Source organism: Sander lucioperca, chromosome 24 (genome assembly GCF_008315115.2).
Source record: "Sander lucioperca isolate FBNREF2018 chromosome 24, SLUC_FBN_1.2, whole genome shotgun sequence".
Taxonomy (NCBI): domain Eukaryota; kingdom Metazoa; phylum Chordata; class Actinopteri; order Perciformes; family Percidae; genus Sander; species Sander lucioperca.
Genome location: NC_050196.1, coordinates 12,476,841 through 12,490,502, shown reverse-complemented (window position 1 = coordinate 12,490,502; position 13,662 = coordinate 12,476,841). Strand labels below are relative to the sequence as shown.

The following is a 13,662-nucleotide window of genomic DNA, read 5'->3' as shown; positions in this document are numbered from 1 at the left end:
AACATCAGATTAACCAAATCAGACATTAAAATGAAGATGGTCTTAAAATAATTTAATGTGTGAAATTTCAAATAATGGGACCCCATTCATCTTTAAACCAGATGTAAATTGCCCAATGTCCAAAAAAAGCTTTCATTAGGCTATTACGTGTTCCAAAAAAAAAGTTCTAAGATTTCTGTTTCCAAAATGCGGAAAGAGCACTGTTCCTACTGAAATCTGAATCTATATTCTATAACAAAACCCTAGTGGAATATATCTCCATCTTTTCCATGCAAAAAGTCCAAACATTTGATCCGAAGATTGGGTAGAGTAGAGAGCTGTCTGGGTCTGTCATATTATAATTAAATTACCTGACATTTAGCAGAGTTATCATTCCACATGATGACATGATGCATTTCCATAAACTACTGTTTGTATGTGGAACAAAAAACTATATTTTATCTGTTTTAAAATAACATTCACTTTACTAATGCGATAAATAGGCCTACACAACCATTTTTTTTCAAAAGCGATACAAACAACAACAACATCACGCTTGGGGGATATTCAACTAATACAACTTTTATTTTTTTAAAAGGCATGACCGGAAATGGTATATCGCTGTTATGGCTATCTTGACATAATCTCATTTAGTTATTTCTACATCAGAAAAACCTCTCTCCCCCGATTTATTTCTTAAAAAGCCATATAATGAGGAGAATAGAGACAGAAGAAGAGAGAAGAGAAGAAAGGAGGAGGAGGACGACGGGGGAGAAGAAGAAGAAGAGGAGGAGTGGGACAAAGAGGATTAGCCCTGCCTGAGCCATCTGTAGTCCTGGACTGATAAACCTACACGTTACATGACAGACTAGTTACTGGCTCCGGTAATAACCTCAGTGACAAAAACAATAACAGTGTGTCTGAGGTGACACCAACCTACTGCTCTCTCTACCTTCAGCAGCCTCTGTCAATCACATTCTAATGAGCTGTCAACCAGAACAGTCGCCATTAAACCTCGGAAACAACAGGTGTCAGCTGTCAGCTGTCAACTCAAGCGAATAAATGTGATTAGGACTATTTCAGAATATTTTGTGACTAATGAGTTAATTAAATATAGTATGATACTGTTAATTTCCTTTTACATTTAGTCATATGACAGAAACCTAAAAATAAAGGTTCTTGCAACAAAGAATATTGAATCCTTTTTTTAAAATTTTTTTTTTTTAAACAAAAAAATAAAAATAGTTTACAGATATTCAGTCATCACAGTACGTAATCAAATAAAATACAAAAATATGTAGAAATAATATAATATGAAAGTAAATATTAAAGTAATAACCTAAACAGAGGGAAATAAAGGATACAAAGGTACAAAAGAGACAGACTTTCAAACTTAGTTAATAATATAGACAGCAGGAGCACTTAAACAAAGAAATTCAGATATTAAGATAGCTTTCTTATTGGATACCAACTTAAGAGACTCAAAGTACATGTCAAATTCAACCTGGAATAGTCTGAAGCACGGTGTTGATCTGGAAAATGTTGCCTTATGGATATGGAACTTACCTAACAAAATAAAGAGATTTACAATATTACATAACTTTCTAATAATAATCTAACATAATCTTTACATTCAAAATAGGTAATAATGTTTCCCTTCAAGTGTGATTGTATGTTTTGTTTTAGATACCATATAATCTTCAAAGCTATTCCAGAATGCAATACAAAATAAACAACAACAATACTGAATCCGAACATTCCGCCAGCTGCTACGCGTCGTACGTGCGTGCGACGTAATCGCGCCGTACAGCGTCGCACGCCCCGCCCACGTGCCAGCGTCCGTCTCCATTGGCAACCAAGTGCAATTTTGTCGCTTATCAAGGATGGATTCAAAGGATTCCCTTACAGAGAGGGAAATAGCACAGATAGCGAGACACCAGGTAGGCGGGCAATGAATGAACACATGGAATTTTTACTTAATTAATATAGAGTAATGTCGTGTTATCATGGTGCTTTGAAATGCTGCTAGGAAATTGACCCAAACATGAAGTTACCAATACCGACAGTGTTAACTAGCTAGCTAGCCTAATTAAAAAGCACAGGTGCAAAGAATTTGGCTCTTATTGTCCCCTAAAACTGACGGCTGTAGCCTACTCACTGTAAACATTCAAGAAAAAGAACTATGTAAACTGTTGGCTGTAGCCTACTATAGTTATTTAGTTAGCTAGCTAGCTCAACAAACTGTCAGGACAGAGAGACCATTATTAACTTAGCTAGCTGAACTCATATTTTACACAATTATAGCTTCCATGCATTTATACTTTATGTTTACCATTGTGAAGTTCTGAAAATGAAGGTAAATCGTCAAGGCACCTGTTAGATCCATCAGGCCTACGCCTAAGTAGTACTCAAATACTGCAGGCCCTACTTGAGTACAATTCTGAGGCATGTGTACTTGAGTGTTTCCGTGTTCTAATCCACTACTACTTTACTTTGAAAAATTAAGATACAAAACAATATGGCCTCATGTAATCTGATGCGTTCAATAAACTACACAACTATACAAGGTAAAATAAACTTTAATGATCCCACACAGGAAATTGCAGTGTTTCTAAGCTTCAACCATATAAATACATTTATTTTTAAAATGTTTTAAATAAAATATCTCTATGATTAGATCACCATATACAAAATAAATCATGAAACAAAAGAAAATGTGTCACAACTGTGTGAGTCAATCATTATCCAAATACAGAGTTGCAGAACATTTGAGTTGTGTGATTGATAAAAGTAAACGCTCCACCTTGAACAGTGCTAGCATTAAAATGCTGCTTATACTGTACATCAATGCATCAGTAATAATAGTTGTGTGTTCTTGTGTCTGTGATAGAGAGAGGCTGGCGTGCAGAGGCTCAGCTGTCACTTCTCATGGCCTGAGTTCTGTGACGAACGGCGGTGCTTCCATCAGGAGTTTGTGTATGACGTCGCTATGTTCGCCACCGCCCGTGGCTTCCCCTGGTTTAACGTGATCCGGGCAGCTGTGATCGCCAAAGGCATCTTCCCACAGCTGGACGCAGGTCCGAGCCAACAGCAGTTTACTGTACAGTTCTTGACGGCGACACGGTGATCAAGAGCCTTTAACATGACCGTCAGAGAGAGCACTGTGTTTCCTGAGAGATTTTAAAGCGCAGCAAAGGCTTCATTGCATTTCAATAAGTGCTGTTGGAATGCCTGCATGGCAACACAAGTAAATAGGCTTAGATTCATTATAACATTGTTGTCCGTTTTGAAAAAGCTTTAATTGCAGTGCACTTTTCTGCACAAGAAATACACAAAACCCATATGAATGCCTGTCATTGTTGATCATCTAGTACAGATGACCCAAAGTCGAGTGAGTCATTTCCAGTGACTCACTCCCTGTGTGCCTTATGAAAATATTCAAACCCACAGAGCCCTATTTTTTTATGTTATGTTATATTGTTGTCCTTCATCTCTAGGTTTAATAAACCTCCTACGTCTTCTATTCATCAGGTCTCGACGTACCCAAACTTTTGTCCTTGCTGAGAGATGCGCTGTCTGAGTGTTTGCCAAACCTCACCTCTGTCCACCGACGTGAGTTCACCCAGTTCCTCACAGACACCTGCATCACCCGGCGGAGGCTTCTCCAGGCGGTGGTGGGTGGCGCTGCTAACATGTCCATCGCTCAGCTACACTTGGAGGTGCAGTTGCCGCCCACACCTTGTCCTCTAGCACAGGTAATGAAGCCCTTGTAATCAGTGATGGGCAAACCCCACCGCTACCATTAACATATCATGTATCTGATCAGTGCACTGTACATGCGCTGCAGGGCACAGATCTGCATGAGTGGGAGCATCAGCGCCAACAAGCCGAGCTAACGTCTACGTTGCGACAGATGGAGGAGAGGCTGCGGAGTCTCCGAGAAGGGTCAAGGGTCACTCTGGGGGAGGTTGATGTTCCTGAGGATAATCAACTGGATGAAGAGGTAAGACTCACAAAGGGATATAAAACAAGTGAAAGCATTCTGGAATTTCATTCGTTCATGCGCTGACTAGCATTTTGTCTGCCATAGAGACAGAGCGCATTTAAGTCCCGCCCCCACCGGAGGGGAAAAGAACTCTCCGCTCTCCATTGACTTGTATTGCGTGAAGGTGCCTCCTCGTCAATTCTGTCTGCTAGCAAACAACAGGATAATACCTAAAAGCTGCTGTGTGATGCTATTCACTACCAACAATGTAAAGAACCCAGAACTTAAGTTTTTATAAGCTGCCGACCCCAAAAAAACAGCTTTTATGAAGACAAAAGTGTATACAGACATGAGGAGTCAGCAGAGAATGGGAAGACTGTAGGATCCTTACACCAACCTAACAACATGTGTAGTTAATATCAGCACACAGCAGCTTTTAAGGCATTTTCTGTTGTTTGCTAGCAGACGAAATTGACAGAGGCACCACGCAATACAAGTCAAGGGAGAGCGGAGAGTTGTTTTCCTCTCCGGTGGGCGTGGCTTTCAGAGTATGACGCGATGCGCTCTGTCTCTATTTGTAGGGTGTTTTGGCGTTGGTTCGTGCAGCAGTGAAGGCCACAGAAGGCCAGATGCTGGCGAGTCTGAACCGAGAGGCCTCCCTGCTCAGTGACATCCTGCAGCTCAAACTGCAGCGGGCAGCATTGGCCACCAGAAGGCTCCACAACCCTGCTTACATCCAGACGCACCCGCAAAGCCAAAGCTGCACACAGCAAAAACAGGACTGAGGGATTTTGGGAATGCAGTGTGAGGACATGGCCTCAGTGAGTAAAGCTAATTGGAGGAAAACACTGAAAATCTCAAGTTATTTAATGTCACAATGTTCAACTGTCATGCTTGTGGATGCTTACGTTTTTGTTTGTGTGCATTTCTTGCCATTTCTGATCTAATTCATTGTCCAGTATGGGATTACTGTTCATCTAATTATCCATTTGTGGGCTACTGCACTGGACATTTAAAAGCATTCATTGTGTCAATGTATTGTCATCAAAATGCAATGACAATAGACTCAATGTACTAGACTTGTGATTGGTTACAAAGGAAAGGAGCTAGTTTCATTCAAATATTTATTAAAAGAAAAAAGTCGTCCTTTTGATTTGACAGAAAAAGCTGCAAAGAATAGCATTATAAATAACATCCATATTAAAGAAACAAAAACGATTTGAGCTCTGATGCCCACTCCCTTTCATTCTATGCATTTCATTCACAGATTTAAGACATTAAAGTACAGCTGCACAACTGAGGAGCTCTATTTCCCTCAATACATGAAAATGACTGCTAATGCATTCACTGATTCAACATTCATATATATATTGAGCACAGAGTCTGCAGCTCCAAAACAGAAAGCAATGAAAATAATTTAAATACATTAAATTAAAAATATTTAAAGCACCTAGTGTAAAGGTGAAGTACCTTTTTAAAAACAATTCTTCTTTAACTCAAACACTTATTTTTAAGCCTACAGCCCTGCTAGGCAATTACGGTTAAAGCACCTGTTAACTACAGTACCACTAGCTAGAATTATCAGTTTCTATAGTAACAGTACCCAAGGTAAAGTCTTTCAGTGTTTATGGTTACAGTACATATTGGTGACCAGTTGGAGTGCAGCTCTTATTTAAAGCCAACTGGTTTTCTGGTTTTAAGGCAAGCATTTAGCTGCTACAGATGACATATGCACATTTAGTAAGCTAGCAAAAGTCACCTGCATACTTACAGATACAACATGACACATAAATACATACATAAAATACATTCAGAGAGAGAACTCAACTCCTTAAAAGTTCAGTAACTTAGTGATAGTATCCAGCATGCTCTTGCATCAGATTAGTTTTGCACTAAAAGCTGAATGGATGGAGTAGAACAGAGAGGAAAAAGAGAGATGAGATGGAAAGGATGAGGAGCCCTGAGCTGCAGAAAAAAAGTCTGCGGTGGGGTTTAAAAAAGTGCTCAGGACTTTTTTGAAAACACGGTTTACTCCATAGGATTAAAATGTAAAACAGACGCTGGCAGCTTAAAAAAAGACGCCAAGTGTGAACATAATTTAGGATCTTGAGATTTTTGTAAAGACAACTTTTTTTAAAGTGTAAGTACTAAAGGTTTCTCTTAAAACCTCAGTGTCACATACTTTCAAATTACGCTTTGTATGGAGTTGCTACAAAAGGCTCAGTAGGCTTGTGCCAGCTGGTTGCCCGTAGTGATGTGAGTCAGCATGGTCTGCACCAACTGGGAGAGGCCGTACTCGTGCTTCCAGCCCCAGTCCCGCCTCGCTGCGCTGTCCTCTAATGCCATTGGCCAGCCGTCGGCTAAAAAAAGAGACAGAAGAGAGATGTGGCTATGGTATCAAGCCAAAACTCTGTGACTGTAAAGTAGCGATATCATTAAACCACTCATCCCTCCGTTCTGCCAGCAGTCTCACCTATAGCCTGCCGGACAGGATCCACATTGTAGGTGACTTTAAGGTCCGGCAGGACTTTCTGTATCTCCTGGATGAGGTGATGCAGTGTAAAGTTCATAGCGTTGATATTGTAGGTGCGGCTGACCAGTGTGTCTGCCGGAGCCTCCAATAACTCTAAAGTAGCCCTGAGACAGTCATCTGAACAGGAAGTCATGGGTGAGTAGGAGAGGAAGAGAGGAAAGCAAAAGACAAGAGAACAAAGAGATGAAAGACAAAGAGGTGGATTACAGGATGAATATCACTTTAGGAGTTAAAATGTTGACAGGGAAAACCCCACTATTCTATAGCAAAGATTTGGCACTACCAATGTACATCATAGGAAGCTGCGTGTCACTGCGCAGGTTACACTCAAAACAACCCGTTTTTACAGCTGCATGGAAGATCTGGACAGCATAATCTGGGAAATGGAAAAACAGATTAAGACCGACGACACCACAGCACAATATATCTCTTTTGTTTAATCCGTACAAACTATTGCCAACTACAACTACTTGGTCCACCATCTTTATCGCATTCTTAGCTAGGTTTCATCCGTGATTCCCAACCAGGGGTACTTGTACCTCAGGCTACATTTATACTGCTGCATTTTGGTTTCTAAGCAGAGTTTTGAGCCAAAAACGATCTCTGTGCACACAGTGTTTTTAGCTCCAGTAGAAGAACTAATCTCCGTTTAAACTAACACGCCCAAACCGCATATCTCATCAACATTCTCGTATACTGGGCATGCATGTGCCGGGGTAAACAGGAGGCAGCATGTACACTCCGCCCGTTGCTGGTAGTTGCCATGGTAACGTTAGTAGCTTATGCCGCATTCTATTTACCTCGCAACTCGTTTTTTTTTTACAAGGTCAAAGTCGTAAACACGCCCCCTGACCTCGTATTTACGAGCTCGGAACTCGTACAACCTCGCAGTAGCCCGAGTTCAAAATCCAACATGGCTGTATCAACAGCTGTGAAAGCTGCAGTAACATAAAGTTATAAGCACTTATGTCTTATTTGTGTCTCACTAAATCAGTTGTTCACACAGGCATGTTCAACTTATATCTGTGGACATATTGTTACGCTGTTTGCATGCACAAAAAACGGCGTAATGCGTTATTATCAACTGGTATTGCTAACAATAGCTAACCGGGCTAGAGCTAATGAAAACAATGAAAATCCGACTTTTAAATAGAATGCATTCAACTCGGGTATGACGTCATTCCCAGTTGCGGATTCCGAGTTTCGAGGTAAATAGAACGCGGCATTAGTCTGAGAGAACGAGACATCATGACCGATAAGACCCAATCAGGCGGTTAAACGTTAGTGTCGGTGTTGCCAAAGGTCTCTGATTGCGGCCGTTGAGACTTTAACACGATGATGCAGATTCCAAACCAAAACGGGGACAGAAGTGTTTTCAAATTTCTCCGGTTAAGGGGCTCTGAAACGCCAAGTAGTGTGAATGCGAGGTGTAAACGTAGCAAAAGATATTTGTTTTTTAAACGAAAACGTAGCAATGTAAATGTAGCCTCAGGGGGTACTTCTGTAGTTGCCGGGGGTAATGTGGAAAGATTAGAGAGTAAATTGAATAACTGAAAATATGACTTGATTAAAAGAATATATAATCCACACATTAACATTAAGTCAGCTGTAACACCTGAACACGGCATGTTGCAGTTATGTAAGAGTGTGAAAACTAGTCAGCAAGAGAGCACAGAAGTTCAAACAGGTAGCCAAACGTAATGACTTAACAGTTCAATGATTAGCTAAAAGTAGTGAGGAAACGATTATAATAGTTAGCTAGTAATGGTAATGGACTAATGGTTCAAACATTCAGCTTTACTACAAGTAGTAGTAGCCTAGTCGGTTAGTATTAGTACGATTGCAGAACAAACCGACCTTAACACTGACAGTTCCATTGTATTATTGTAAAAATTAACAATATCCACTTTTATATAATTTATATAAGCGTTATACATTTGGAACATACATTGGGAATCGAGGACGGGGTACATCAGTTCACTCGACAGGGCTGTGGGTTGTACCTTGGACCAAAAAGGTTGGGGTTACACCTAACCACTTCCTCCTCAGACCTGCTCACCTGTGCTTCCTCCTCCAGGCTGGCAGTCAGCGGAAATGATGCCTGGATACCTGAGACAGCGGAAATCCAGCCCAAACCTGTGGTGGTAGTACTGACAAAGGGTGACAGGCAAAGCTTTAAAAAACACAGGGCTTTACAGGGATCTGTGGTAAAACACTGATGAAAAAAACGTAGGAATGTATATAGAAACTTGATGTCTTTGTGTGTGTCTGTCAGAATCTGTATATCTCTGTGTGTGTGTGTCTCACCTCACCCATCAGCTCTGCGTGGACCTTGGAGACACCGTAGATGGTGCGTGGTCTCTGCACACACAGTTCAGGGGTGGGGTCACCGGGTGAGGATGGACCGAAGGCCTCCATCGTGCTGGGGACAAACACACGCAGACCATGTTCGGTTGCTATGTCTAATATGTTATGGAGACCTACAAAGAGAGAGAGGCTGTGCATAAGTGTCTGTGTTAAGATGACTCTAAAATGCTGTTGTAACATACCCTTCAAATCTGAAAAAGAGTGTCTTATCTTTAGTAGTTCCACAGTAATATAAATATTACAGAAATGTATGTGCATATACCCGTGATGTTGACCTCTTTGGCCAGAGCGACGTTGTTCTCTCCCACAGAGGACAGCACAGCTGAATAGTGAACTAGCCAGCTGATGTTGTTGTTCACCACAATCTCCCGGAGGTTCTTAAAGTCCAGGATGTCTGAGAAGATGAATGGACCTGTGGAGAACACATGTACACAAAATGTTACCGTGTTTGTAGACACTTTTACCCCAAGAGCGTAGCTTTAGATGCATGTATTTTATATTTGCTTGGGCCAAATGAGAATGACAAATGACAAATTCACTTGAACACGGCCTAATAACAAACCCCGACTGGTGTTTCTGGTAAGTAAATATCAGTCAGGTATTTTATAGATTTTTACAGGTGCTAAAATATAGCACAGACACACAAAATTAAATTGACTTTGAATTCCACAGAGTAGGATATACAAAAATACACACCATTATGGTAGACATGGTTGGGAGGTTTCCTGATGTCAGACAGGATCACGTTGTTTTTTCCAAATTGTCTCCTGAGGGTGAAACATCAATACGGTCAGTTCTGGGAACTGAAATCATAGGGACAACATGGACCAATTAACCCTGAAGAGAAGATTTCATTTGTCACATATTTAACAACAAGCATTTTCAAGCTACTGATCACATTCCAGATTATTCAGTCTGGCCAACAGGCAATGGTGTTACCTTCTGAGGGTAACTCTTAACCTAGAAGACGTTGCTTCTAAACTCAAATACAAAACAACTATTCCACCTTTGGAAATAGATAAATAATTGTAAATTGTAAATGTAAACTCTGTACCTCAGCAACTTGGCGAACCCCACCCCTAGCTGTCCAAGCCCTCCTGTAACAATCAAAAGAAAAGAAAAAAATGAGTTTCCATATAGATCAAATGTCATTGCCTAAAAAACAAAATGCTATATTAGTAACAGACAATGACAAAAACAACAAAAAAGTGCAAAAAAACAACCAGTGATGAGGACTTTGGGGTGGTCAGTATCAGTGCAGGACTGTTGTAAGGATGAACTGATCCCACGTACTGCTGAGCTTAATCGCTTAGCACTGCACTGGGGACTGCTCCCAGCATGCTTCACTGTACCCCTCAGCAACTGCATCACCAGCATCATCCACCTCCTATAAACAAAAGCATGCATTAACGGCAACAATGACCGGTGTCCTTATCTGAAGTACTTTAAAATACTGTGAGTTCATCTACTACCATGGTGCACAACAGTTAAGTTACATTACAATTACTAAACGCACTTGTGTTGTCAAGGGCAATTTAGGTGGCTGAGCTTAGAGCATGAAGGTGTCATTCTAGATGTTTACCTAATAAAAGAACAGGGTGTACTTTTCTTTCTTTATATATTTATATATATATATATATATATATATATATATATATATATATATATATATAAATAAATCTTGCCTAATCCCAACACCACAACATTGACCTGTATATTTACAAAAATAATGCAATCTAACAAGTTAACAGCCCTGCAATGGATAGTGACCTAATCGGGTGCCAAGCTAATGTAACCTAACGTTACTATATATATCAGTAGTTAATAGGGTGACTATGTGGGGCCAGGTCAACGTAACATCATCTCTCCTCCTAGATATCAATGATATCTCCTGCTGCTGAACGTTAGCCTAACGTTAGCTAGCATCTGACGTGAACTTAAGGGATCTGAAGCTTTTATGCTTTATCTAGCTACGCTAGCTAAAACCAGGCTTTAACGGTTGCAGAACAGGCTAGATAAAACTTAGCGATATACGTGTAGTTTAGTGTCCCAAATTCGCCGTAACGTAACCCCATTTGTACAGGTCCTATCCCCTGACCAATAGGCTATCTTACCTTAACCACTCGAACACTTAGCTATAGTATAATGACATTGTATTTCTTACTTTAATGTCAATCGGTAAAATGAAAAGACGACCTGGAACCGCTTGGAACTCCTTCACCCAGCCAATGTTTGTAATGAAACATGGTTCGTTGTACTGTGATTGGCTTACAACTCGAGAAATACAAACGTCCTGTTTATACTTTCAAAATAAAATTCGTATTACAAGTATTAGTTGCTTGAATGTTGACCATAGACAGTTTTGTTACTACATTGAAAGATATTTAAAACATTGTTTTCACTTCAGAAGCAAAATCGCCTACGTCAGTCTAAAAATTGTCATTGAGTTGAATCAAACATTTTTTTTTATATATATATATTTCACATTCCGCTGGATGAAACAGCGCCCCCCGAGTTGTAAAAGCTGGTTTATGTCGCCCACTATGTGGTTAAAGACGGCATTGCACCCTCACAGAATTTTACTTCGTTGAAGTCGAAGCTGTTTAAATCACGTATCATTAAAAAGTTTAGTACAAACCCAATGGTCTCGTGTGACGTTAAAATTATGAATGCACGTCTCTGTAAAAAGAAACCCTGAAGTGAATTGTGAAGCCAGCCACACTCTGGTCTTTTAACAAACAATGGACATTTATCAACATTATTTAACGAAACTACAGAATGGGCAGAGTCAAATTGTTGCTAATAATATCAGCTAACGTTACCGCGGTTTGTAACATTAACACCAACGTAACGTCAAGCTAGCAGCGATGGAGAGAGAAGATAAGGACGTTGTCAACCAACAAAACTATATGACAACCAGCAACAAGTGCAATGGGACAGGACATGACATGGAAACTTCGTCTAATTGAAAGAAAGCCGAATGGACGTCAAAAACGTGAGTCAGATAACGTTACACCTTGTTTCTGTTACGCTATGTGTCTGTATCTGTCTCTTAGCTAGCTGTTTCCTGATGGCTAAATGTCTCTCTGTGGCTGTCTGTTCACATTTAACTCTTTGCTGCTGTGTTGTTGAAATTATGAAGGTTATATTATGTATTGTACTGAAGCTGGTGTGTTGTTGCTGCTGTCAGCCCGCCGAGGCTTTGAATAATTTGGATTTATTGATTGTTTTGCATTTGCATCACTGTGTGATGTGTGAACGAGCCTGGGCAGGTAGCTGCTTGTGAGAATCCCTTTATTATTTTGTTCTTAAACTGTGCCATAATGAGTCATTAGTTTTAATAACTAGAATACTGTTGGCCTTGTTGTCAATCTTTTGTATGCCAAGAATATAGATAGGACTGGGTAAGTCATGTATTTAGTACATGCAATGATTGCTTTGTTGGTGAAATGACACTTGGTCCTACTGTATAGCGTATTCTGATGACCTACAGTAGTATCTGACTTGACAGTTGGGCCCCATGATTGAAATATGCCACAACCACCACAGCACATGCTGCCCAACATTATATCAATAGTCAGCTAAACAATACATTCATTTTATGCAAAACAATGCATGCTAATTATTAAAATCAGAAGTTGCCATAAGAATAAATTAAGTGACCGTTCAGTTGTTGTGAATATTTACTAGAACAATGACAGGTGTGATTAACTCATTTGAGATGTGTTCAGGCACACCCCATAAAACTAATGGAACACATTTCCCTTCTGTAATTAAGATGAAATTCAGTGTCAGTCATAACCTCGCCCCTGCTAATTATGTACAAGTGATTTATACTCTGTTGCACGCAGGGAGATTAATTTGTGTCTTGCATTGCTAACTGAATGGTGGACAAGTGTGTACACACACATGCATACGTGCCCTCTTAGACTAATGCAAACATCTATGCATGCCCATTGAAGTGCAGATCAAACAAGTCTGACATGTTAAACTGTAGCCCTGCAGGTCCCCCAGTAGTAGAGGTATAGCCTCCAGAATACCAGAGAAATTCATTATAATTTTGCGCAGAAAAGCCTTTTGTTCTGACTCAATATTCTGTCCCCCTGCCGTCCTTGATTGTCAGCTTTTAATTTGCCAGAAGAATATTTGATAAAGTAAGAAATTGGAAAATGTGAAAAGTTTATTGTATAGCAACGTGTCAGTGGCTCTAATCAACACTCCCAGTTGTCTTTTAAAAAGTACAGTTTTTAATGAGGGATCAGGCCTACTACAGTTGTTAGTACAGGTATAAAATGGTCTTTAAGTCTTAAATCTTAAATGATGACACAGTTGAAAGCATTGGCCCTTTTTGAAAAAATAATACATGCAGAAAAACATTCACAGAAAATACATTTATTACAGCAAACTGCAGGCCTTTTCTGTATTGTACATACTGGATACAGTGTGCATCACTGTTTGCTGGAAACCACCAGGTGGCACTACATACCAAAAAATCCCAAGGCTTGCATCTCTGTTTTATCCAGCCTGCTGGCCCAGCAAATGCAAAAAATTAATTATTTTATCATTTGTTTTTATAATTGTCTGCTGTACCATGCTTTCAGTTCTTTTTATTTTCTATAATGTCTAACAGTTGTTAGGAGAACCACAAAAGGCAATTATCAAAACTTATCAATTATCAAAAATGATAAATAACCCACTGAATAAAATTAACAGCAAATTATGTTATTTGCATGTGTATTTTTTGGAGTTGCTTGATACTCTGTCCCTACAGGAACTACTGGATGATGAACTTAAAAGT

At 39.8% G+C, this 13,662-nt stretch overlaps 2 protein-coding genes across 6 annotated transcripts; one reads left to right on the top strand and one right to left on the bottom strand.

Annotated features, from left to right (window-relative positions):
* The first annotated feature begins 1,716 nt into the window (after positions 1 to 1,716).
* Positions 1,717 to 5,187, top strand: c24h8orf74 (chromosome 24 C8orf74 homolog). Of its 3 annotated transcripts, none has more exons than XM_031292200.2 (5): positions 1,717 to 1,919; positions 2,870 to 3,056; positions 3,511 to 3,734; positions 3,806 to 3,982; positions 4,546 to 5,187. In XM_031292200.2, exons 1-5 carry the CDS (start codon positions 1,863 to 1,865, stop codon positions 4,747 to 4,749), a joined length of 849 nt encoding a protein of 282 aa, XP_031148060.1. In that variant the 5' UTR covers positions 1,717 to 1,862; the 3' UTR covers positions 4,750 to 5,187. The 3 variants fall into 3 exon arrangements, with proteins under 3 accessions (XP_031148060.1, XP_031148061.1, XP_035854555.1); XM_031292201.2 differs by having other exon boundaries at positions 1,718 to 1,919; positions 3,827 to 3,982; XM_035998662.1 differs by lacking the exon at positions 1,717 to 1,919 and adding an exon at positions 2,217 to 2,546.
* On the bottom strand, positions 5,075 to 11,166 carry LOC116044747 (L-threonine 3-dehydrogenase, mitochondrial-like). 3 transcript variants are annotated; one of them, XM_031292198.2, is made up of 10 exons: positions 11,029 to 11,166; positions 10,088 to 10,251; positions 9,919 to 9,961; positions 9,561 to 9,631; positions 9,127 to 9,276; positions 8,805 to 8,977; positions 8,557 to 8,647; positions 6,781 to 6,873; positions 6,438 to 6,614; positions 5,075 to 6,324 (listed from the first exon to the last, which is right to left on the bottom strand). In XM_031292198.2, the coding sequence occupies exons 2-10, from the start codon at positions 10,242 to 10,244 to the stop codon at positions 6,185 to 6,187; spliced, it is 1,095 nt and encodes a 364-aa protein (XP_031148058.1). In that variant the 5' UTR covers positions 10,245 to 10,251; positions 11,029 to 11,166; the 3' UTR covers positions 5,075 to 6,184. The 3 variants fall into 3 exon arrangements, with proteins under 3 accessions (XP_031148058.1, XP_035854554.1, XP_031148059.1); XM_035998661.1 differs by having other exon boundaries at positions 10,088 to 10,248; positions 11,029 to 11,163; XM_031292199.2 differs by lacking the exon at positions 6,781 to 6,873.
* Positions 11,167 to 13,662: the final 2,496 nt, after the last annotated feature.